This window comes from Camelus ferus, chromosome 20 (assembly GCF_009834535.1).
Source record: "Camelus ferus isolate YT-003-E chromosome 20, BCGSAC_Cfer_1.0, whole genome shotgun sequence".
In the NCBI taxonomy this organism is placed as follows: Eukaryota; Metazoa; Chordata; class Mammalia; order Artiodactyla; family Camelidae; genus Camelus; species Camelus ferus.
In genome coordinates, this window is record NC_045715.1 from 27636122 (window position 1) to 27661535 (window position 25414).

Genomic DNA, 25414 nt, shown 5'->3' on the forward strand with positions numbered 1-25414 from the left:
TTAGCACTAGAGCCAGGGCTGAGCACTTAATGTCCCAGCGCCCCTGGAGCACACCATCTCTTGGCTTTAGGAGCTGATAAACACAGCCAATTGGGTTTGATTTGAGGAAGGAAGGATCTACCCTACAGAGATCAGGCAGCTTGCCACCTATCTCAAGATTTCCAAGCCTCCTGCTCCCCACTGCAAGCCCATTCTGACAGATTAGGGCTGGGGCCAGAAAGCATTCCCTCTCATCATAGAAACCCCCCCACCTATGGCTTCTAGTCACAATTCCAGAAGGTTTGAAACTCTTAAAGTGATTTGTTCCAGGGTAGGAAGTAACACAAAATAAAGATGACTTTGGCTGGCATGGAGAGCAAGGAAGAGACAATAGGAGAAAAGGGGAAAACTGTGCTGGACTCCAGGGGACAAAGATGCTCTTAGCAGCCCAGTTCCAAGCCAAGAGCAGAAGGAGAAGGCTAAGGTACCAGCCTGGCATAGCTGGCAGCCCCCAGTGTGGGGGGGGGGAGTAACAGAGGGTGGACAGGGTTACAGGAAGAGGGAGGGGGTGCGAGGGTCCCATCCTGGAGGCTTGCTTCTAGTAGAAAGGAAAGAGAACCTCCCTGATTTACCATGCTGGACCCAGACAATGGCCACACTGGAAGTACAATCTGCAAAATGCTGCCCTCCAACCTGCCCCCATCTGTACGATTTTACCACATAAAACCATTCATACCCACATCCAAATTTATCAACCTGAGCAAAATATAGTTAGTAGCAAAGAAAAGCAATTTTCGTGTTTTATTATACAATATTGCTCACCACAGAAAAAGCTTTAGTATTTTTTTAATTAAATACAGAAGCAAACTGTTAGTGTTGCCAGGGAGATCATTTGTCTGCCCTTGAAAAAATTAACAACACCTGTTTGCAAACAAAAGCCTTGCTTGAGTTGAGTCAAACCCTTTGTTCTCTTTTCAGGATCCAGCCTATTGATCTATTTTCTATACAGTGCCTAACACATAGTAGGTGCTGAATAAATCACTGTTGACTGAAAGGGCTGTTCTTTAATCCCTAACCTTTTATTTTCTGACCCTAAATTTGATCTTGATTCATGGGGTAGAATCCCCACCCATCCATTCCTAGGGTAGACCGGTGCCTTTCAGTAGCTTTTGATACATAAGATTGGTTTAGAGACACTTGCCTTGGGGGGGAATGCCTGAGGGTTGCAGAGAGAGAGAAACACATAAGGGCAGGTTCAGTAACTAGGTAGAGATGAAAAGATGGTAACAGAGAGCCTGAGAGATTCAGGGATAGAGCTACTGCAGGAGACAGTGACAGCAAAATGAAGTCAGAGAGACTTAAAAATTCAGTTTTAATCTCAAGATAAAGAGATAAAAAGTTTGGGCAACAGTCATAATCTTGAAGTTTCTTTTCAGCTTTGATGTTTTTTGACAGAGATAATGGCAGAGAGAAAGGAAGACAAGGCAAGGATGGGAGGATAAAGAGATCAAGGAAGGCAAAGGAGACAGGTGGACAGCCAGGTATGACTGCCCATCTTCAGATCTGGCCTTGAACCTTTGTCCTCCCTCACCTCACACCCACAGCGCTGGGCTCCTTCAAGCCTCAGCACCCCATGAAGACTCAGCTCCTACCGTGATCCACTCAGCATCCCCTGCTCCCCCAACTTTAAGATCTCTGAACCACTCTTTGCATGTCCAGCATTCTCCACGAGGCTTTCTCACTGCTCCAGCCCATATCCACTCCTTCCCTTCTCAACGTTTAAAGCATGGGCAGTTCATACCACATCCAACTCTTCTGACCACAGGGCATGTGGTTTAGAGTTCCACCTCAGCTCCTGTGGGCTCATCCTGATTCCCACAAGAGAACTGTGGTCTTGCCAAGGCTCCAAACCCAAGCCCATATATTCCAGGATTCCCCATGATACTCAGTCCAATGCCAGGTATCACTAAGTGCTTAGTGAATACTTGTGGGCTCACCAGTCCCCAAGGAGTGCCAACAGGGCAGCAATAGTCCATCGGTCTATTAAATAGTTTCCCACAGGCTGGCCGCGCTGGGGCCATCTCCTGGGCTCCTGCGCCCCCTGCTGGCCAGGAAGGGATCTGCACACAGGACGAAGTGGTCCAAAACGGTGGTCCTGACCCGGGGAGGCTAACAATGGCATCAGGCCTCACGGTGGCCCCAGGCACCGTCTAAGGATCCCAGTGAGGTCGGTGGGCACAGACAGGAACAGATGCTGTGTTCTTCCTACGTGTCGGGGCACACCCACGGCCTCCCCGTGGACAGCGCCCCACCCTGCCTCGCAGCAGGGCGCTCAGAACTTCTCGTCCAGCTCCAGGCCCTGGTTCTCCTGGGCGCCCCCGCGGACCGGGACTGGGCTGCCGCTTTGCGTCCCGCTCAGGTAGCTCTGGATGACGGAGGCGCAGTCCAGCCGCTCCATGATGGTCATGAGGTAGTGCAGCTCCTGCAGGCTGCCGTTCTGCTCCTCGAACAGCTCCAGGATGGCTGCCGCGGGGCTGCGCTGGCAGGACAGGAACCTGGCCGGGAGGTGGGCGGTCCGGGGGAGGTGACAGGAGGAGGGGCACTGCCGCGAGATCCACCCCTCCCCCAGCTCCTCATCCTCCTCCTGTCTGCCTTCCGGGGCAGTCGGGATGGTGGCAAGGCCCAGGACTTTGAAATCTGAGATTGCCCCAGCTCAAATCTGATATTGCCCTGGCCCAAAGGGTAATCCTCTCCAGGCCTCAGTTTCCTCTTCTTACAGCAGGGCTTGGATGAGAAGACCTCTAAGTTGGCTTCCAGTTCTGATGTTCTGCAATTGCCTTCTCTATGTCCCCTACTCCAAACACACCCTCCCCTCCCTCTCTCCCAGGCCACCACATCCGGCCCACCACTAAGGAAGCAGCTGTTCCTAACCACGACTTTTACCATGACCCTCCTCTACTCAAAAACCTTTCAGAGTCCCTTTCGACTACTAACCAAGCTCACTCTCCTGATTTTCTGGCTCATCCACCACCTGGCCTTGCCCTGTTTTTTCTGACCTTTTCTCCCTGAGCCGTCCCTCCTCAGGCCTATCCCTTTCCCACCTTAAACCATCAGACCCACGATCACCTCTGCTACCCCCAAACAGAAAGGCTGATCGCCCTCTTCCTCACCACCTGTTCCTGAAGCCTTTCTAATTCCCACCTCCTAGGTGGAGACCATTCTGCACTCCTCAGTTTGGACTTCTGGGCATAGCTCCCGCAAGTCTTTATTATTCATTTTTTAAAATTGAGATACATAGTTGACCCTTGAACAACACCACTTTGAACTACATGGGTCCACTCACATGCAGATTTTTTTCAGGAGTAAATAGTACATTCCTACCCTGTCCCTGGTGGTTGAATCTGCAGATGGGGAATCGGGGATACGGAGGGCCGACTGTAAGTTATACTAGGATTTTTGACAGGATGGAGGGTCACACCTCTAATCCCCACGTTGTTCAAGGATCAACTGTAATTGACGTAAGTCTTCATTATTCTTGCTTCGGCCATCCCATGTCCCCGTTTTCAGCTTGCTATGCAATATTGGACATATACAATAACGTCAAGGGAGCATGTGCCTTGATTTTTTTTAAGCTCTCTGTATCCCTTACTAGAGTGTAAGCTGCTAGGTAGGCACTGGGACTATGTCTCGTTCATCTTGTATTCCAATGCTTAGCATAGTTTTTCCAGGACATTGTAGGTATTTGATAGATGTTTAATGAGCGGTTTTAAAATCTACCCTGTTTTCTAGTCTCATCTCCTGGGTGAAGTCCTCTGTGACCCCTGCTGTCACAATCTGAGTTCTGGGGCTTAGCTCAGAACTGGTCTACTGATCTCTCTTGACAGAGCCCACAGCTGCATTGCCTGCATCATTGCTGTTTATTGAATTAACACATGCAAGGCACACAGCTACATGGTCTACACACTTCATTCTATGGTCTGCCGTCCTGCCCCTCAGGGCACAGCATGTCAAGCACTCAGTATGTACCAGTGACTTACATGTGATCCAATATCTTTTTGAATATTTACTGAACACCAACCATGAGCCAGGCATCATTCTAGGTACCGAGAATACCGTGATAAGCAGAAAGATTTCTAAAGCCTTCCTGTGGAGTCCCTCTCACTTCTCCTGCTCTGCTCCCCTGGCCTTTTCCTCTCTCACCTGCCACGTCCTCTCCTCTTTGTAGCCATGAGAACGAGGACTGCTCGGCCCTAACCAATGGGATCATTGTCCTAAGGAGATCAGCCCTGTTCTGGGGAGTGGTGGGGGTGGGGGGGAGATTGGCCATTCCCTGACTTTTAAGTCCCTCCCTTATCTGTCGTCCAGTCTCCATGGGTCCCTCCAAGGGGTCCTGAGAACCCCACCCCAGTCCACCTTCCGCTCCCATGTTCAGACCTCACCCCTCTTACCGGATTTTCATACCGCAGAGCCCCAGGTGGGAGGCCAGTCGGCGCCAATCGTTGCCTGTGATGCTGTTGGGCTCCAGCAACATCTGCAGCCGCTCAAAGAGCTCTGGGGGCAGCCTGCGGGGGAGAAAGGGTGCTCTTGGAGGGGAGGATCAAGAGACCCAGTCTGGTTCCAGACACACCTCAATGCTGTGCTCGCCCTGCAGGCATCCCCCAGGCAGCAGCCCAAGCAACCCCCACCTCACCTATTGCATGGGGGTGGCTGGGTGACAGGGGGTGGCGCTGTCCAGGATTCCTCCTCTGATGCTTGAAATCTGAGGATTTCCATGTATTTGGTCTCCAAACCCTGAGCCAACAGAGGGGCAGGGAAACATTTAGGGATCGTATGACATCCCTCTGAAGGAGCTGGGGCACCCACCTCCAGTCCCCATGTCTCTCCTTCAGCCTGTCACCCAGAGCCACTTAACCAGGAGACACAGCCCCACCCCACCAGCACCCTCTACCCTCTGCTTCCCTGACTCCAGAACCTTCTCACTTAAGTTTGCTCACTGAGCTCTTGGGGACCTGGGACGTGAAGACCAAACAAAGTACATCCCAAGACACTAAGAGAAGTCCTGGGTGGGGTCATGGGCAGGGGGAGGTCATCCAATAACAGAGACTGAACTTGGGCATACATGCCCACTTCTTCCATTCTTCCTCTCCTTGGCTCCTCCTCCCTAAGTGATACCTCAAGGAGTATCTGCCTCCTCCCCAATAAGATGCCACCATGGCTCCCCAAAGATTCTCCAGTCCTGACTTCTTCATACCTTCCCTCAGGAGAGCTGAGTATCTAAATCCCATTCTACCCACTCAAGACCCCTTCCTGTTTACTCTCCACCTTAAGATATATAGCACCATCTCTCAGATGTAGACCGTCAGTCCAAAAAGAAACCACATCCAGGTGGGGAGAAAGGGTTACTCTAGGGTTTGGTTCTTTTACCCTCCTGCTAGATTCATCCATGGATAGACAGGAGTCAGGAATGCTGAGTAACTTGGAGGCCAGGAGGTCTCTGCCCTGGAAAAATGCCCTCTTCCCTTGCTTGATTATGTGCCTAGAGCCATACTTCCTGGGCACCAGACCCTTGCCCACTTTGCCCAGAACACCCCCAGGCTCTGCCCTTCCTCTGCCCCTCAGCTCCAACTCACATCCTGGAAGGTGTGCATGGTGACGATGATCTCATTGGTCAGTGCCGAGCAGTCTTCGTTCTCACTGGCTGCAAAGAGAAGATGTAGCAGGTGAGAGAGGAAAAGTCCCCGGGGAGGAGAGCAGGAGAGCAAAAGGGACCCCACAGTAAGACTGGAAATCTGAAGCAGCTGTGCAGGCCACCCCGGCTTCCTCACTGCGAAGATCTGCCGTGGCCCCTTGCCTTTAAGAGAGGGTCTGCGGGCACGGCTGAGTGAGGAGCTGCGGGGTTCCAGGGTGACCGGGAGCAGAGAGGAGAGGGCAGCAGGTGGATGCGAGGCTCCTGGACTACCTGCTTTTCTGCGGAAGCAGAAGGAGCGGAAGGGGCACTTTCCATGCCAGATGTGCAGATGGGGGACCAGCTGGCAACTGCTGTCGTCCACATTCTCCCAGCCTGGGGAGGGGCAGAGAGCAGAGGGCCTCAGAGAGCGGGGCCTTCCACGAGGGTTTAAGGAGGCCACTGTGTGGCAGGCGCTGTGCAGGGCGCTGTGGGGAGGGCCGGGGAGGGAGCAAAGGCCGGAGGGCGACTCAAGTGGATGGGAGCCCCCAGAGCCTGGGGGGGACCCCTGAGCGGTCTTCCTTCTACCAACACACACTGCCCCCAACACACAGCACACAGACCCCCACCCCTCCACCCTCCACTCCAACCCCCACCCTCCCATCTACTACCCCCAGAAGCAGCCACACATGTGTTCCCATGTCCTCAGCCACACAAACACCCCGACCCCATCGTCAATTCCTGTAGCCAACCCACAACACAAGGAGGGCAGAAAAGACTGGGCCTCCTCCTCTGACACCAGCTCCATCAGGATGGGACAACAGAAGCCTCCCCTCCCCTCCCTGACCCTGTGGGAGCCACACCTCTCCTCCCACCTCCCATCCACGTCACCTACCCTCTTACGGAGGGACTGGTGCTGAGTGGGCAACAGAGGGAGGAAGTGGGCAAAGCCTGGGGCTCTGGGAGGCACAGCAGGAGCCAGAGGCCCCCTTGAAGCTGCTGTCAACCCAGGATTCTCGAAAAGCAACTTGGAGTTCCCAGATTCCCACCTCAGGAGAGGTCCAGACCCCTTCCTCCAGTGGGATCCTGTTGCCCTGCCCCCCGGGCCTGCCTCCCTCACCCTCGGAGATGTATTTGAGTTTCAGGCACTGGTCCCCTTGGGCCCCGGTGAAATCGAAGAGCTGGCAGGGCCCACGCAGGCGCCCGCCGTGCGGCTGCTCGTTGGTCACAGCCCACTGCAGGGCACAGGGCGTGTTGTTGAGGAAGTAGACGCGCAGCTGCAGGTGGGACTGCCCCGGAGCCAGAGGCGAGCAGAACACGGCCAGCTGCAGCCACTTGCGGGCTTCCCGGCCCACCGGCGCCTCCAGCACGCAGGTGTAGAGGCTGCGGAGAGAGGTGGTGGCAGGGACCATGCACAGTGCCTGAGGGAGAGGCTGGGACACCAGCCCACCTGCCACCAAGCTCCCACTGCACCAGGGGCCTCTGTGGAGGCCTCCAAGGGGATGAAGAGAACATTCCAGGGTGTGTGTAGGGAAGGCCTGGGGCGGAGGGGTCAGCTAAGGGGACAGAAAGTGAGTCATGTCACAGTGACCGTCACTGAGTAGGGAAAAGAGCCAGTGTGGGAAAGAGGGAAGCTAGTCTCAGGGCTGCCATGCTTGGGAGGGGTCCCACACATGGCCCTGCTCTGGTCAGTGGGTGGCAAGGGGACTGGGAGGCAGAAGGGTCTAAGTTTCTAGAAAGACAGAACTAAGGACAGACGTGAGATGGGACGGAGTCAGAGAACTGGAGGGGGCAGACTGCCCTAGTCAGTTTGGGGATAGTCTTGGACTAGGGCACAGGGAAGAGACAATCTTAGGAACAGAGGTAGAGATGGGACAGGCCCCCTCTAGACAGAGGACTCTGGGTAGGCAGAGGGGACCACAGTAAGGTGCGCAGTCCTGGACAGGGTTGGACAAGGTAAGCTGTTGTAGACACTAGGACAGAGGGACTGGGGAAGGACACGGGGATAAGGTATTTACAGGCCATCATGGACAGATAAAGGGGCCACCCCTACAGAGAGGTGAGGGTGAGGCCAGCAGAGAAAGGAGGCAGGAAGCATAGGCCGATGGGCAGGTGCCTACCTGAAGTGGGAGAGGAGGATGCGACATTCATCCCGGGAGGTGTGGTCTCCTGGCCGCCCCAGGGGCTTCCAGGCCTTGGCGTCCAGCAGGGTCGTGTTGCTGCTGTAGGTGCGGGCGTGGCTGGGTTGCTGGGCACAGTGCTTGAACGTGAGGGTGCAGGGCTTCAGGAAGGAGGCCCCATGGGGGCCACACGCCACCACGGGGCTCACCAGCCCCTGGGCTCGGGACAATGACGGGGCGTCTGACAGATCCCACACCAGGATCAGTGACACGCGCTCCTGGCGTCCCACAGACACAGCACCTGGGGAGGGGGCGAGCTGAGATGGGCCTGGCAAGCAGATACACCCTACCCCAGAAGACGCCGGGCCAGAGTGGGAGAGGAGGTGGGGCAGGAGCCCAGGAGAGACGGTGCCCAGGGGAGAAGACACACGGGGAGGCAGCACGGAAGGAGAGGAAGGTGACTCTGACTGCCTTGTGATGTCACCCTGAGCAAGTTGTCTCCTTCCTCCCAGGGCTGCTGCCAGCTCACACAAGGCCTTGTGTGAATTTGCAAAAGGTGCTCTTCCTCCAGACACCTTACTTCCCTTTATGGGAGAATCGTCATAACACACCGCTCACTAGAACAAGGCCCTTTACTTCCACCTGCCAGGAAGCTGTCATAAACATTTGTAATATATCAACCTTTAGAGTCAAGAAAGTCAAACTAAACATATAAACAATTTTCAAAATTATGACAATGTCTCTGAATGGTGCTCCCTTGGAGTTGGTGCCCTTGTCCAATGTGCAACGTGAACAACTGTACCCTGAGAAGGGAGCTGGGTGCTGTTACCTGGTGGGATAAGCAGGGAAATGCCCGTATCCTGGAGCATCAGGCAGCCACCTCGGTGATCCACCTCTCGAGCCGAAAACACCAGCAGCTTGTGCATCAGCTGGCGGATGACGGTCTGGCCTTGGGTGGGTGTGTGCAGTTCCTGGTAGAAGGCGGCCACCTCCTGCAGCGTAGCTGGTGGGAACTGCCTGGAGGACTCATTTTCTGGCAGGGGAGTGGGATGGGACACTGGTTCCTCCTGGCTCTCCAGCTTCCAGCAGGCACCCAGCAGCCGGCGAGGACAGCGCCATCTAAGGCACTGGGCCAGAAGGACAGCACTGGCCACCGGAACCCCCACCAGCAGTAGGAACTGGGCGGGTTGGAGGGAACTCTCATGGGAGCACATCCGCCTGGTCACTCGATGCTGCCAGATCCCCTGCACCCCTGTGCCAGCAGAGGCCAAGGGCTCAGGGGAAAAAAGGAGTCAGTGCCAGATGAGCCTTTTCAAGGTCACGGAGGTGAGACTTGGCTTCCAAAGTGGCTGCAATGAGGGAGCAAATTGTCTTCATCTGCATGAACCCCACATGCCCCGGTCAGATCAATTCCTTTAACAGAACTTCACCTATCTCTCTCTTCCTCAAGAACCTGCCATGGCTCCCCATGACCTAGTACATCAAATTAATCTCCTATGAGACAGAAAGACCTTGGATTTGCAATTAGAGATTGTGAGTTTAAATACCACCCTGGTCATTGCTGAGTGAGCTTGTCATATTGCTTAATGTGCCTCCGTTTCCTCAAATGTCAAAATAGCTACTTTGATCTGTGTGGGCTGATTTAGGAAAATCTTAAAGTAGAAAAGCAAGCCACAAAGAGCTAGACATCTTCTGATCTCATTAATGTAAATAACAAAACTATATACAAGTATGGATACCTGTTTATGGATGTATATGTAAATGATAGAGAAATGTCTGGAGTAGTGCTGTGTAATAAACATATAACGTGAGCTACAGATGTGCTTGTAAACTTCCTAGGGCCACATTAAAAAAGCAAAAAGAAACAGGAGAAATTAATTGTAATAATATATTTTATATAACTCGCTATATTCAAAATGTTATCATTTCGACAGGTAATCAATATAAAATTGAGCTATTTTACGTTCTTTTTTCGTACTAAGTCTTTGAAATCCATGTGTATTTTACACACCCAGCACATCGCAGCTGGGACTCACTCCACTTCAAATGCTCAGTCGCTACATGTGCTGGTGATTCCTGTCTTGGACAGTGCTGGTCTGGGAGGGTACACCCCAAACTATTCCCACCGGTCATTACTGAAAAGGATGCGAAATCGGGGGCCTGGAGGTATGAATGAGGACTTTCTATTTTCTGAAACTCTTTTTTCTGTGTTCTTTGAATTTTTCACACCAAGCATGCATGTCTTTATACTAACTTTGTGATTCTTTTTAAAAGCTATGAAAAGTAGGGGGAAGAAATAACCTCTCCGAGTGATTGTGAGGATGGCATGAGACCATGTGAAAAGCATCTGTAGATGATAAACCGGGCCCACATATGTTTGCTCATGCCCCTCCTTCTTCCAGAAAGGTCAGAAGGTAGCTCCCAGGGATACATAAAACACAGGAGTCACAAAAGTTAAAGTGGAAGCCAAAAGAGAACGAAGACTAAAGGCGCGGTCCTCCAGTGAGGCTCACCTGGCCCCCAGCCTCAGCCTGGGGCCTGGGCCTTCAAGCAGCTCCCCGCACAGACACCAGCCCCTCCCCAGGCCCTCAGAACCCACAGCCTCCCCCTCCCACTCCCCCTCTTCCTCCCTTAATTTCCAACAGCCCCATTCTCTGTCAGCCCAGGTCCCCACAGCTTGTTGATTTCAGCCTCTGGCCTTTGTTCCTGCTGTTCTCTGCTTCACCCCTCACCAGCTCCCCGCACCTGGACCCCTCCTGCTCGGTAGTGCCCCCCGCCCCCACCCCCCAGCCCTGGGCCATCTCCCCATCCAAAAGCTCTCCCACCGCCATCCTGCCACACTGAGTAACTCTTGGCCCTGTGCTGTCACATGTGGCTTTCCCACTCAAATGAACCATTTGTGAGCGTCAGCTGGGTCCCAGGCTGTGTGGGAAGTTCGTTCCTGCCAATGAAGATGTCTTATTCAGCTCTCAAGGAGCTTCTGAGGGCCTGGGATTCATTCACCCCAAGGCTGAGTTCTGTGAAACACCACATCCTCCTTCAAAGTCTTCAGGGTCCCCATGGTTGATCCCCTAGGATCCACACCGGAAAGCCTCCCGGCACCCCTTCCTCCACTCCCTTTGCTCACACCACCCCCACCCCGGAGCTGAGGCCTTGCCCCAGGCCTCCTGTTCCTTCCCCGTCTGCCTTCTTCCTCCCTTCTACGGGCCCCAGGAAAGTGAAGCCCCGCTCCCAGGTCTTCCCAATCAGGGGCCGAAGCTCCTCTGTATCTTCAGGATTGGGCAATGCGGAGCAGGGTGGGGACCTGTTTGCCTCACGTCCTCATGGAAGACGGAGACAAAAAGGGAAGGTGTGGCATTGCTCCCTTGGCCTTAAACTCCAAGGCTGCAGACAGTGCCCCAGCAGGGCAGGCAGGTGACGTAAGTGAGCCGGCCTCAGCCTGCCCTCAGCCTGCCCTCAGCCTGCGGGGAATGGGCGTCAGAGCCGCAGTCTTCCCTTGACCTTCCATCCAATCCTTCCGGTTTTTTCACATTAAAGATAATCAGAATTATAACTGTAGTAATAATAGCTAACAGTCAGGGAGCTTCACTCCGTGCCAGTGCGTTAACGCGCTCTACATGGCCCAGCTCATTCCATCCTCGGAGCAGATTTATGAGCTGCCTGTTATTTTTATCTCCATTTCACAGGTAAGGAAGCCAGGTTTTCTCCCCCAGTGAGGACAGAGGGGAGATTATTAAACTTCAGAAGGGAAGGATGAGCAGAGATGACGAGGGCTTCCAGAAACACTCCCTCTCTCCCTCTGCCCCATCTTTTTCTCTGGGGTCTTTTCTTTCCACTTCTAGAGGAAATGAAGTTGGAAGAGAAAGAAACAAAAATAAACAAAAGGAAAAATAAACAGAAGGAACTAAAGGCACAACCTTAGTGCCACAGCCAGTGATGCCCTGCACCCCCTGCCCACAGAGGCACCAGTGACAGGGGATGGGTCAGATATTGGGAAAGAAAGGAGGGGCTCCCTCTGTTTCTATAGCAACAACCTTCCTGGGGCCTCCAAAGACCAGAGTCCAAATCCCCTCCACCCCATTGGGTGGCACAGTGAAGTCCCCTTGCCCAGCCTTCCAACCTGGAGGGCCTTTCAATGGCCCATTCATTACCTGGCCTGGAGAAGGTTCACTCCTCCCCCAGCTCAGCCTCCCTTCTCCAAGGCTGAGAGCTCTCCAGGCCACCTTGGACCCCACTCCATCCTCCCTTTTGCCCCAGGACAGGGCAGGGTCCTGAATCTACAGCATAGCAACCAGCTAACTGCAGGCTGGAGCCTCCTAACCACATGCCTGACTCTGTATTACCCATGCCTCCAGTTTGTCTTGTCTTGTCTTGTCCCAGACCCCATGTCATCCTGGGTAGCACCTCCTTAAGATGAAGGTCCTTTAGAATGCCATCACCTGTCCCTCCACACAAGGATCTGGGCTCCCACTACAAAGCTCTGCTTGTATACTTTGAGGAAACTCTCAACCCTTCTCCCGTGTCACTGGTTGTTTTTGTGTCTACTCAACCACCAGAAAACTTCCAGTTTCTGAAGGACAGAAAAAGTACCGGGATGGATAAGTCCAAACCTGTCATGGCTGCATTCATCAGCATAGTTTACATTTCCATAGTGCATTCCCCTGGTCCTCACACCCGCTGGGCAGTGGCCCTCTCCCAAGCCCTTTTCTCCTCTCCTCTCCTGCTCCAGCACAGGTTCTCCACTCTCTGCCTGGCCCTGCTGAGCTGGCCTGGCTCCTCCCCTGAGTCCCAGGTGGCCCCATGGTAATGCCCACCCCACCCCTAGCTGCCTCAGGGGGTGTTCACCTTACCGTGTAGGGGCTCCCAGAGGCTGCCAGCTTGTCCAGGAACAGTAGTTCCGTCGCTGAGAAACAGAAAGGTCAGCCAGACCCCGTCACCAGGCCAGCAGACAAGTGGAGGTGGGCGGGGAATCCAGGCAGGAGTGGTGCTTCCCGCTTCCTGGCAGAGTCCTCCTCCTAGCCGCCCTGAACAGGGGTGGGGGAGTCTGTCTCCGTCCTTTGGCAAAGTCCAGCCGAGGTGAGGGAGCAGCCGAGGATCCCAGAAATCGGTGGACTTACCAGTCTAGGTCTGGAAGGGAGGGGACAGAGGGAGACAACGTGTTACAGGTGAAACCCCTCTACAGTGCCCTCTACTGGTCAGTGATCATCCCCAGCCAGAGGCTGTTGAAATGGCACAAGATCAGAGGAGGAACCCTAACCAGAGCTTCTCAAACTATAATGTGCACACAAACATTGTAAGAATGTGTGTTCTGATCCCATAGATCTGGGGTGGGACCTGAAGTTCTGCATCTTTAAGAAGCCCCCAGGGGATACCATGGCGGTCTGCCCAGGGAGCAAAGACCATACCCAGTTCCACCACTTCCCACACAGATATGCTAGTGGAGGCACTGAGAGGGCTGTCAACCCACAAGTTGCTGACAGCATTGGGGTGTACCCATATCTGCTCCCTCCCAGCACACTTTCCACTGCCCACAGGGACACTGACACTTAGGGGAGAGCTGAAATTGTGGCCGTTTACCAGTCTAAGTCCTTCCTTAGAAACTGCCCAGGAAAGACAATGCCACTGGAATGAAGCTCCCTGTGCAGAGGGATGATTTTTCCAGCTGTTTACTGCTGAATCCTCAGCTCCTGGTACAGCCCATAGTAGCTGTTCACTAAAGACTTGAATGAATGAGTGAATCGGCAAGAGAAAAGAGGAGGCATTTTGGATCCAGACTGCCAGCACTGAACCCAGTGACCCACCCACTGGCTGTGTCAGTTGCTCAACCCTCTGAGTCTCACTTTCCTTGTCCGTCAAATGCACATGATTATATTTACCTTGCAAGGGACAATGATGGTCATTATCAAGCTAATAAATATCAAGTGCGTGCAAAATGGGTGCTCGCTAAGTGGTAACTTGTCACCACGTTCTGACCTCCTGCAGCAGAGGAGCCATGGTGAACTCCCCCAGCCGGGCAGTGATCATCTGTCCTAGAAAATAAGTAACTGCTCCTGCTTTCATCTTAGTTAATGATTCCCTGGCCTCCTGCCCTGGACTAAAACCCCCTCCCCTCTGCTACCTTTCCTGGGGGGATGGGATAAATGCCTCCTAGGGGTGCCCAGGTCCCCAAAGTGGAGAGATGGGGCAAAGGAATAGTGGAGAGCCGCCAACCTGGGGAGGGGACCTCCTGTCTAAAGGACAAGCGAGGAAGAGGCACTCAGAACTTTGATAGGGACGAAGAGGGGAGGTGTTAGTCTTTGCTGGACAGAGCTCTTTCTGAGTCATACAGAAGGCGTTCTCCTCTGAGTCATGAGCTCCCAGGGGTTTGTGAAACATCTGTCAAGCTCGATTCCAAGCCTGGAAGGGCCATGCCAACTACAGATTATAACCAGGGGCTGTGTCCATGTCTCATGAGCTCATTTCTGAAGCTGGTGCTTGCCTCACCTGGGGACAGCCCCTGCTACAGGAAGATTCTGGGGAAATCTGAGGGTCCTCACCACCCCCATGGACACAAAGCTGTTCATGGGATGCAGAGACCACAGACATCAGTAGCCTGGCAGCCTGGGGCTGAACTGTCTCAGGAGGTCCGGGTCTTGCAGTGCCAAAGCCTCAACTGTTCCATTAAGGGGGGGGCCTCCAGAGGCCAGGTCCAACAGATCAGGAGACCCCTGTTGAAAGGAACCCTTCAGGGCCATGCAATCTGAACTCCCCAGCCAATGTCACCACCCTTGTCACTGGAGAAAGGCAGCCCAGCTGGGCGCCCCACTCCACCCCTCCCCCCACCTCCCACCCTCTGCCTTCCACATCATATGTCAGCGGGCACTCAGTCTGGGAGATGTGCTGCCTGAGGTAAGGGGAACACAGGCCTGGGAATAAATAAGGGGACACCAGGAGTGAAGAAGAACAAGAAGAAAGGATTGGAGCAAGGAGGGGGGCCCTCCGACACTGGATAGAAAAAAAGAAAACAGACAGAGAGACAGGAAGGCAGAAAGTGAAGACATGGATGGTGAAGAGCAGAGAAAGATAAATAGAAAGGTGTCCAGGCCGGCAGGCTGGTCAGCCCTGTCCCTAGAACCTCCAGGACATGTTCCTGCATCCTTGACAAGAAAGGATGGAGTGGGCAGTCACTCCAGAACACTGAGAATAATCAATCACATCAATCATGGGCAGGAGGCTGAAATACCACAGGCAAAGGAGAAGCATGATATTGGGTGAGGGCCTTGGTTGGAGGAGGGTCTGTGCATCACCCCACATGCGAATGACTTAACAAACCAAAATGCAAATGAACATGGCAGCATTTTCATCAGAGACCAGGCAGTTATTTCCTTAAGAAGTCAGGCCACAAGAAATCTGGGTGCTCATGTAGGTGGCCCTGACCCTCTGTAAGTGGAAAGATGGAAGGGGAACCTCCCCCAGCCCTGGAGAGATAGATGAGAGCTTCAGAGAAAGGCACCTACAGTGTCACTCTGCTGAGTTTGAATTTGGGCAGGTGCTCAGGTGGGGTGGGCTCCTGTAGTCTGCCAGTCTGGTACAGCAACATAAGCCAGGGCAGATGGGCTGGCCCATTCTGGACCAAAAAAGACTCCCAGGGATCTCTGGCTCCTGCCTTCCAAACGTGGTTCTTCCAGGTTGGTTATGGCAACTTGGTTGAATTCAGTCTAAGACACTGTCCCATCGAGGGCCTGCTATGTACCTGGCCAAGTGCCACCTGCTGTGGGAGGCAGAAAAGACAGGCATAGCTGGACCTGAGATCCAGGAGTCAGACACACGCTGGGGAAGAGGAGTCTTCACTAAGAAGCAGGTATCAATACTGGACAGTATACTCGGTGCCAAATGAGTGGTGTGGAGAAAAGAAGTGCATGGAAAACAGAAAAGGCGGTGTGGGCTCAGAGGAGCAGGATGGGAGCTGGCCCAACACAGCCTCTAGGACTAGACCTCCTACAAAGGCTCAGGTAGAAGGAGACAGATGGGCAGACACAGGGAAAGGACCAGGGGAAGGCTACCATTAGTGTGTTCTCTGCCTCCCCAGATTGTGCCTCCTTGAGGAGAATGTGGCCTCAAGGGGTCATCTTCATGGCCCTGGCACTCCTAGGGCCCACCCTGGTCAGGCTGTTCACCCATCATTGGACGTCTGGTTGGTGTAACAGCCTGAAGTAGCTGCCCTGGTGCCCATCCCACAAGGTTTTGTTGCTTGTGTGGACAACCATCTACCCTGTCATAGGGTGAGGACCCATTTCTCATGCTATGGGGTGGGAACAAGTCTCGCATCCCTGAACTGCTGCTGCATTCTGACCTCCAAAGGGCTGGTACCTCATCTTGCCTCCTCTGATGTGTCCCCTCTGTACCTGCCTTGGATTCCAGCCCGTCTTCTTCCACCCTCTCCCAGTCTCTCCATCCCCTCCCCACATCACCAAGCCCACTTCTTCCCACCACTTTCCCCGCCCCAGCCCTCAAATGAAGCCTAGACCCACTTACCCCTTTTCAGCCCAGGAGGATTACCTCTTGGTAACCAAAATGCCTTACGCCAGAGGGCTTCCTCCATTTACCATGGAAACACTCTCTTCTGAGCGTTTCTGCCACCATCTCTCCACAGCTATGCCTCCTACCTGGTGTGGAAGGACCTGGGAGGGGGCTTCGGGCGGGCCCTGGCCTTGTCTCTAGGCCTCTCTGCTGCGCAGCTCGCCATCAGCTGGGTTGTCCTGATTCTCTTCCTAGCCCACTCCCTGGGTCTGGAAAGTCACAAGGGCTCAGCACCGGAATAGCGTGGGAAATGGGGGGCTGCCAGGACCCAGAAGCAGATGGAATGGCAGGTCAATCGGGTGCAGGCAGTAACGGCTGGGCAGACTTCTCTGAGCTCCTGTGGTGTGCACAGAGTGCCAGGAACTGGACTCGCTGGGTCCAGGATGCTGCAGAAAGGTCAAGGGCCACTTCCCAGGGCAGCCTGCCTGACTGCCCTGCCCTCTGCCCAGGCCCTGCCACACCTGCTGCTGCTCTTCGGGCTGGTGGTGAGCATGGCACTGATCTGGCACCCCACCAACAAACTGGCTGCCCTGCTCCCGCTGCCCTACCTGGCCTGGCTCACTGTGATCACATCCATCACCTATCACCTGTGAAGGGACAGCCTTTGTCCAGACCACCAGCCTCAGCCCATGGGGGAGAAGAGTAACTGAGGCACGGGGGCTGGGGAGCAGGGGAAGCGGCCAGGGATTGACAAGTCCCCGCAGGTGACTCGTCCCATTGTGGCCACTGTCCTGGGCCCTCCACTGCCACTATCCATTAGAATTCAGAGACATGGGGAAAAGGGAGGAGACTTATTTTATACTTAATATAAATTAATAAATTCTGTATTAATAAGCATTAATTTAATTGTATAAATGAATAAAATCCTGTTAATGAACTTTGAGGGTATGATGTCCAGGGTGGCAGGGCCGGAATGAGTGTGTCTGCATGTGTGTGAGTGTGCACACGTGAATGAAGGTGTGAATGCACGTATTCGGAGGGCGGGCGCACCATCTCCACTCACATGCCCTCCCAAACCTGACCCCGAAGTTTAGGACTTAGATTATTGATTACCTGAAAAACAAAATGTATTTGAAAAGTTACATAAAAGGAAAACAGAAAAGCAAAGTCAAAAAGGATACCAATTACAGGTGTCAAGTTATATATTTTATACTATGTATTATATGTAAATACAAATATATATTATGTATTATATATCAAAATATGTTATATTAATTCTGTTTAATTCATCTATTTTATTAATTCAGTACATTAATTATACTAATAACTATACAATAATACATGATATGGTTATATATGTTATACCAGTACCTTATGTCATTATCTGATACATATGAATGTATAAGTAAGATTATAGATCATTTTTTATTTTTGTTTTCATATACTCATACTATTGGGTTTTTGCTTCAATTCATTATTATTATTATACGAAAAAATGTTGAAAAAAAAAAGAGATGTAGTGATTTCAGTAGGAGTGTCTTGTCCACCCTTCTCTCTTTCTAAACCTTCTCATTGGCTTTTTTCTTTTCGTCTCTTCCTGCCTCTTGTTTCCTACTCCTCTTGTTTCAAAGCCCGGATGGTGGCAAGGAGTGACTGCCATAGGGCTCCCTCCCCAAATCCTAAAACAAGGCCAGCTGGAAGGCCAGGCGCCTTGCGGCAAGAGCTTTTAAAAATACCGACCAGACTCTCTAGGGATGGGCCTGGGCCTTGGTGTTTTTAAAACTCCCAGGACCTCCTCATGTGCAGCCCACCTGAGACCACTGCTGAGCGTGTCCCAGAGCCAGCCAGGAGCCTATTAAAAATGTGTATTCCTTGGACCCCACCCCAGATTCTGAATCAGAACTTTTGGGGTGGGCTCCATACATTTTTAGATTTAACAAGCTCCCAGCACTTCTGTCACTTGCGCTCACCAAAATTTGAGAGCTCCAGGCACGGATGGTCCCTCAGGGCCCATTTTGCTTTGACAGCCTTTGGTTCTGTGAGCTGAGTTCTGCGCCTAGAACCAACTGTGTCCTCTCAGGTGGGGGCCAAGGACCACACAGAGGGGAACAGCCAGAGGACACCATCATTTGAGAAGGAGACTGGACTCTTCCTGGAGCTCGCCAAGGGAGGACTAGCGAGAAGGAATCTGCATTGTTCCCGCCTCCACAAAGGGTGTGCTCTGCCCAGCAGGGCAGATCGGTCACCTGCCTTCCTGGAGGGCACACACAGTGCCCCACCCACCTTTGTGTCCCCAGCCCCAGTGCAGCACAGGGCACAGAGGTGTTCACACATCTTTGTTGATCAAATGATTGACTGAATAAATGAACACACTGTTCTATTAAAGGAAAGTGCTGACCAGCAGCCCACTAACACCTGCACCCCACTCTGGACCAACTGAAAAAGCCTCTTTTGGGGGCAGGGAAGGGCCCTAATAGTTTTTGAAACATCTCAGGTGGTTCTAATGTGCAGGCAGACTGAGAAGAGCTGCCGTGAGGCTTCTCCAAGTGTGGCCCAGTGACCACGTGGGGCACTTGCGCATGGCTGGGACTCCAGCCTCATTCTAGACCCACGGAATCAGATCAGCTTGGGGAATGAGTGGTTAGCAGTTCTGGCCTTGGAGACAGACCAGCTTGGGCTTGGATACTGACTCTGTCATTTATTAACTGGTAACTGGGTACGAGTAACTGACTTCACTGTCTGTGCTTCATGCTCCTCAGCTGTAAAATAGGGACCTCAGGGAACTGCTGGGAAGAGTAAATGTGCCCGGCTGCTCCATCGCTGCGTGACCTTAAACAAGTGAACACCCCAGAAGTATCTGTCATTGTCCTTATGTCACCATCTCATGTAGGCATTACAAATATGCTACCAGTTTCATTTATGTTACCAATTCTAGAAGTTAAACTGGCCCTCCAAGAAGATGCACCATGCCTATCATATGACTCAGACCTCCCCAGGCCAAGCTGATGCCACAAGCCCAGGGATCCAGATGCCTCTAGTTTTGGATATTGGCTCTAGAAGGAAGCTTGACTTGGGTCAACCCGGAACTCTCATCCTCTGACCCCAAAGTCGTTCTTAAAATCCCCCTCAGCACCAGCTCCTTGGTTCCTGAATGGGAACCTCTAATCCCCGAGCCTCCCCACCTTTCCTCTTACCTTTCCTCTACCCCTCTTCCCAGTTCTGAGCCCAGCCTGGAGTACACGCTGCCCTTGGCCCCTCCTCTCTTGTTACCTAGAGCTGTGCCTAAATAGAGTCGGAGCTGTCTCCTCTCTTTGCCAGATGCAGCCCAGGAGTCCACCATCCAAATCACATGTGTGTGCGTCTCTGTCCTTGGGCAGTGTTTTTCCACTTGCCTCTGAATGGGCACATCGTGTCTGAAAGTGATTCACTCGGAAGGTAGGGGAGAGACAAGCCCTTCACCAATGTCTGGAGAGGTGGGGAGCAGCACCATGCAAAATAGCAACCTCAGAAGACAGGGTTATGTCTCAGTCTACTGTCTCCTGGTGCCGTCTTTCTCCCCTGAACCCTTCAATTTCCTCCCTTTGCCAATGTCTGCAGAATGCGAATACACAGGGGTGAGGTGAGATGAGCAGACTGGTAGGTGTATATCTAGTGGACAAAGGTCAGCTGGGCTGGGAGAGGGGCAGAGTGCAAGCAGTGTTTTCTCTGCACATCTCCGGCCCCTCCTACCTATGGGCAGGTAGAGGTGATGCCCTATGGGAGGCGTAAGGCCCCTGAGTGCTGTCAGGCCCCGGCCAGGGCTCCAAAGTCATGGCCACCATCCACTCTATCTCCTGGGGTTCCCCTGCACACCAAGCCCAGTTTCAAAGTCTTCCCAGGGATTCCCTTTCCTTGTAGTTCCAGAAAACAAGCATAAGAACCTTTTGTTTTAAAGATTTATTGCTGATCCTCATTAGTGATGCACAGGTGACCCATCTAAACAAAGCCTGACTTTAGTCAGGGTCCCCTCGGATCTGGACCCCCCCTTTCATCCTCAAGCAGAGTCCACCAAGGCCCCTGGCTCTTGCCTAGCTTCAAGGACCCTTCATCACGGAGGCCCCCCTTCTAGCACGCAAGCCAGGAGAACCCCTCTGTGTCACGCCAGACACAACAGTAGCTATTTGGCCTCATTTGTCCTCTAGTGTCTATCTCCAAGTCCCCCAGCCCATTTAGAAATGATTTGCTCAGGAGATCACCTGAAAAGCCCTACCCCCTCCACCTGCACCTACTCCAACACATTTCTATGGGCTGAAAATCTCCTCTCAAAAGTTGATTATTAAATTCATCACTTTCTCCCAGTAGGTTCTTCGACCCGGCAAACATCCCTTCAAAGGGGAACACTATTAGTCAACTTAATGGCCATGATTCTTATCAGACCATTTTCCTCAAAGACTCCAACCATGGGAGCCAGGTGGTGCCAGGAGTGGCCTCTAGAATGGAAGACCATGGTGACCAGGACTAAAGTTCCAGGTGTCACCATTCTCCCACAGGGTAGTGTGTCCTGCATGGCAAGCCAAGCATGGTGACCCGCACAGGAGGCGATTGGAAACTCTGGCCTCCTCCCATCCCAGCCTCAGACTCTAGGAGACCCGTGGCCCTCTCCCCGCATCCCGCCAAGGCTCTGGACACCCCTGTGTTTATGTCAACAGAGCACTTGCCGACCGGGGCAGGCTCCTGCCTGCCAGCGGGGTGCCTGGTACTTCGTGGCCCGTTGTTTGTGTACCTCGTCTCAGTAGTGACCTGAGGGGCAGGCACTCCCAGGCTGGGTCTCTGGGGCAACGTGCTGTTGGGGTCCCAGCTGTCCCTGCACATAAAGCACCCACAACGGGCTCCCTAGGTGTCTTCTTTCATAGGGTGAGAATTTAAACCTTCCCCTGGTGAGGCTGCTATTTTCCACCAGCCTCCAGCTGGCCTCTCTACTCCCTTCCCAGTGAGGGCAGCTTGGCATCAGGCCGAGACCAAAGGAGTACCCGAACCTGACCCTGTCCCCTCCTCCCCAGCCACCTCCCAGAACCTCCGAATGCTTTCTGAAACAAGCGTGGGAAATGGGACAGGGAGAGGCAGGCCACAGCATACCCTGGGCTTAATCCTTCTCATTCCAGCCACCTCCACCGCACAGAAAGGGGCTAGGGCTAGGGCTACAGAGACAGGTTGGGAAAATTCCCTTTTCTGTTTCCATCCCCACTCACCAGCTGCCTGGTGTCTCCATACCTATACCCCCTACACACACACACACACACACACACACACACACACACACACACACACACACACACACACATCCCCTTCATATACCAACTGCTTCCAGAGCCCAATCTCCCTGCAAGAACTCCCTCTCCCCTAATCCCCTTCTTGCCCTCCTCCCTGAGAGCCTAGCCTCAGGGGTCCTGGGAGCAGTAGGGACTGAATGGTGCAGGAGTTAAGACTCTAAAGACACACAGTTCTACTCTCACTAGCTGGGTGACCTTGAGCAAGTCACTTAACCTCTCTGATCTCAATTTCCTCACCAATAAAATGAGTATAATAATAATACCTACCCCAATATTCTGATGAGGAGTGAATGAATTAATTTATGTGACCTGCTCAGAGCAGTGTCAGTCCCTGAGTAGGGGTTGAGCTGGTGTCAGTTCTCACTGTTACTGAATTCCAGGCAGCATAACACAATGGGAAAAGCATGTAACTTGGAGGCTGACAGACTTGCGTTCAAATCCCAGCACCCCCCTGACCCCACTGAAATAAGTAGATACCTTATTTCCCAGTTTCCTCCTCTGCAGAACGGGCGTACTGATATAAACCTACCCAGCAGTGTTAACGCAGGGGGTGGGGAGCGCCTGTACTAAAAAGAGTATGGTGGCAGCTGCAGGAGGAGGAGTCCAGCTCCTGGCACCTGATCCCCCAGATTAGCTGCTGCACTCTGGGGCCAGCGGGGAAAACTGGTCAGACTTGGAAAGGAGAGCCAGGGACCAGGCAGGAATTCGGGCCCCCAGGAGGTGCCATAAATAGCCAGAGCAAGTCAGAGGCCCTCCAGGGAAGCGGGGAGGAGGGGCTGGAAAGGAGTAGTGGAAAAGGAAGCTGTCAGTCGTCAGTCCAGGGAGGGTCAGGACGCTCTCCCAAGTGCCAAAGGTAAAGCTGTACGTGGATCTGGTAGGAGCGAGGGGTCACCTCTTCAGAGAGGACCAGCTTGGGGACCAGCTCTGCACCATCTCCCAACATCACCCAGAGTCGGATCATTTCTTCTACACTCTTCCACCCTGCAAGTCTTTGGGAGACAGTCCTGCTTCCTCAGTTTCATGTCTTTGACCATCCTGGAATAGACAGTAATAACTCAGCTTGCATCACAGGCAGGAACACTGAGGCCCAGAGATGCTAAGTGAGTTGGCCAAGATCACACAGTGAATCAAAGGCTGAGATGGGGATATGAACATGGGTTTTTTTTCCTCTCCCAATCCAGGGTTATACACAGCAGCCAAAATATAGGAATCTACTCTCAAGAAGGAAGTCTTTCCAACAGGGGAAAGGATCTCTCCTTCCTACTTTCCTCCTTGCAAGACATTTTACTCTCTTCCTTCATAGATCCAAGCACATCACAGCAGCTGCAACCACAAGTGGGACATAATGCATTAGAGATGCAGCCATCAGAGCTTGCTGGGTGCAGCCCTAGAAATAAAAATGTAGGCTCAGAAGACCTGGACTTAAATCCTTGTGTGACCTTATACAAATCACTTCACCTTTCTGAGCTGCAGGGTCCCTAACCTGTAAAATGAAGCCAATAATACACACACACACACACACACACACACACACACACACACACACAAACTGAGTGAGATTGGTGTGAGGACCACAGGCGATCATGCGTGCCTGAACACCCCCAGATGCTATAAAGACTGGGAGCTGTTCCTGGTGAGGCAGCACCTTATTTATCTCTGTCTCCTAGGTGTTTACCACAGTACTGCCTGGCACGTAGAAGCCCTCGATAAATGCTGATCAATTAAAAGAATGAAGTAAACTCTCTGCATTTAAATGTTGTGTGTCTGTGTGTTGGCTATTTATAAGCTATCATTGCCTTTACTTTGTGTACACAAGCACTACTACCGCTACCCTGTGCCTTACACCCCTGGAAAAATACCTGAAAAAAATTACCTCTGGATAGGATGCTTTTAGTAATAAGCCTAATAGGTAGGTTGACCGTATATGTAGTTGATTGTTCTACACTGGGTCACCTGGGGAGTGAAAGGAGGCGTTTGTAGCAATTATGCCTGGAAAACAGATATAAACTGGGATGGTCCTGGGCAAACCAGAACACCTGGACATCTCGCTCACAAGGGGCCATGCTGCTGAGAGCTCTCTGGAAGAGAGAGCCTCCAATCCTCCGAACTATCCTGACTCCTATTCTCTAGTCAGACCATGGAAAGGGTCCTCTGCCTTCTCATCCCCACCACCAAACCCGACTGGGAGCTATGTTCAGACCGGTTCCCCCTTTTTCTCAGGTTCCTCATTTTCAAATTCTAGGTGACCCAGACCCCATCCTTCTGTTGCCCTGAGAATGTCCTAGAGTGTCTGCATTGCCCCAAACATGAAAACCCTTGGCCTCAGCTAGGCACGCATCATGTGAAGTGCAAAAATCATCCAGCTCCCTCCCTGTGCTGTTGCAGCTCAGGGATTATTCTAAGGGCCCCAGTCATCTCTCATTAGTGTTGATAGGCTTATAGCTGGTCCCTTGACTTCTGCTCTTTCTCACTTTTCTCTATTCTCAACAAAGCAGCCTGGGTGATCCTATAAAAATATATCAGACCACACATCTCACCTGTTCAAAGACAATGACTTCCCATCTCACTTAGAGAAAAAGCCAAGGCCCTTACAACAGCCTAAGGCCCCAGCTATTTATTCCTCATTTATCTCTCTGGCCTCATCTCCTAGGACTCTCAAGCCACACCGATGTCCTTACTTGTTCCTCAAATACATCCACCTCAGGATCTTTGCACCTGCTCTTCTCCTCCTTGGAACATGTTCCCCTTAGATATCCATATGATTATTTCCCTTACCTTCTTCAGATCTTTTCTCAATTGCCTCCTTTTCAAAGTTCTTCCCTGGCCATCCTATAAAAACATGTCACTGTGTTACCCCTCCCCGACTTTTCTCTTTAGTACCACCAAATAGACCATAGATACTACTTGTCCAAACCCCTCAAGCCCTGTGAGGCAAGACTTTGTTTTGTTCTTTGCCATATCCCAGTACCTGAAACAACACCTGGCATAGAGTAGATGCTCAATAAGTATTCATTGAATGAATAAAGGACCAATTGGGAAGGAACATGCATGGCGGTTGAATGTTTGGCCTCTGGTGTCAAATGGCCTGGGTTTTAACCCTGCCTCTGCTGCGGGCTGATGACCATAAGCATGGCCCTTAACCTTTCCGTGAGTCTCAGTTTCCTCATGTGTAACACGGGGATAATCTGCATTGCCTGCCAGGGCTGTGGAGAGCATTAAGTCCAATTTCACATGTAAAACACTAACATCATTGCCTGGCCTATTTTCAAAACTCTCAATTTAATAAATCTCAGTATTGTTACTCCTGGAGGCTCCCAGTGGATTTGACACTGCCTTATGTGCCCATAACCGGAAGCAGCATCCACTCCCTTTAAGTAACAACTCACAGTTTCTTTCCCAATTGGCAGTACTTCTCTGCCCTGTCTCAGGACCCTCCTTTCCTAAACCCAAATCTCCTCAACCAAATGGGCCCGGGTCTCTTTGCAACCGCCCCATTCTGCACAAGCCTTTTCCTGCTTAAACCTCTGAGAGAGCTTTCCTCCAAAATCTCAGGATACCCACCATGGGGCCCTTCCATGATCTCACCAGGATGCTGGGAAAGTCCGGTGGGAAACAAAGGTGAGGGATAGAAAGTGAGGGCGGAGGATTAGGAAGAGATATGAAGACGTGTGAACTGGTGCGGGGTGTGGGGAGAGGGCCAAGCCATCCCCACCTGCCAGCTTCCTGTCTTGCTCCTGATAAATAGGGGATCCTGATGGCCAGATTTTCCATTCCCCCCATCCTGGCATCCGCCGTCACTCAATTAAAAAAAGATAGAGGGAGAGGGCCTGGGGGAGGGGCCT

General features: G+C 52.4%; 2 protein-coding genes across 8 annotated transcripts; one reads left to right on the forward strand and one right to left on the reverse strand.

Annotated features, from left to right (window-relative positions):
* Nucleotides 1-750: 750 nt before the first annotated feature.
* UNC5CL (unc-5 family C-terminal like) lies at nt 751-25378 on the reverse strand. 7 transcript variants are annotated; one of them, XM_032463018.1, is made up of 10 exons: nt 15261-25378; nt 12615-14471; nt 8594-9113; nt 7765-8065; nt 6765-7027; nt 5831-6040; nt 5610-5677; nt 4670-4770; nt 4428-4541; nt 751-2534 (listed from the first exon to the last, which is right to left on the reverse strand). In XM_032463018.1, exons 3-10 carry the CDS (start codon nt 8976-8978, stop codon nt 2312-2314), a joined length of 1665 nt encoding a protein of 554 aa, XP_032318909.1. In that variant the 5' UTR covers nt 8979-9113; nt 12615-14471; nt 15261-25378; the 3' UTR covers nt 751-2311. The 7 variants fall into 7 exon arrangements, with proteins under 7 accessions (XP_032318909.1, XP_032318911.1, XP_032318910.1 ...); XM_032463020.1 differs by having other exon boundaries at nt 12615-12891; nt 14301-25378; XM_032463019.1 differs by having other exon boundaries at nt 12615-12891; nt 13342-25378.
* On the forward strand, nt 15853-16973 carry TSPO2 (translocator protein 2). The gene is given in 3 exon segments (XM_006190626.3): nt 15853-16025; nt 16397-16534; nt 16772-16973. Coding segments are annotated over 3 exon segments (513 nt in total).
* Nucleotides 25379-25414: the final 36 nt, after the last annotated feature.

Coding starts and splice junctions, on each gene's coding strand:
- UNC5CL (XM_032463018.1), bottom strand. CDS start 8,978: ATGTGCTCCCATGAGAGTTCCCTCCAACCCGCCCAGTTCCTACTGCTG. Junction 7,028..7,764: donor ATCCTCCTCTCCCACTTCAG/GTAGGCACCTGC, acceptor CTCTCTCCGCAG/CCTCTACACCTGCGTGCTGG. Junction 4,542..4,669: donor CAGCCACCCCCATGCAATAG/GTGAGGTGGGGG, acceptor TCTCCCCCGCAG/GCTGCCCCCAGAGCTCTTTG.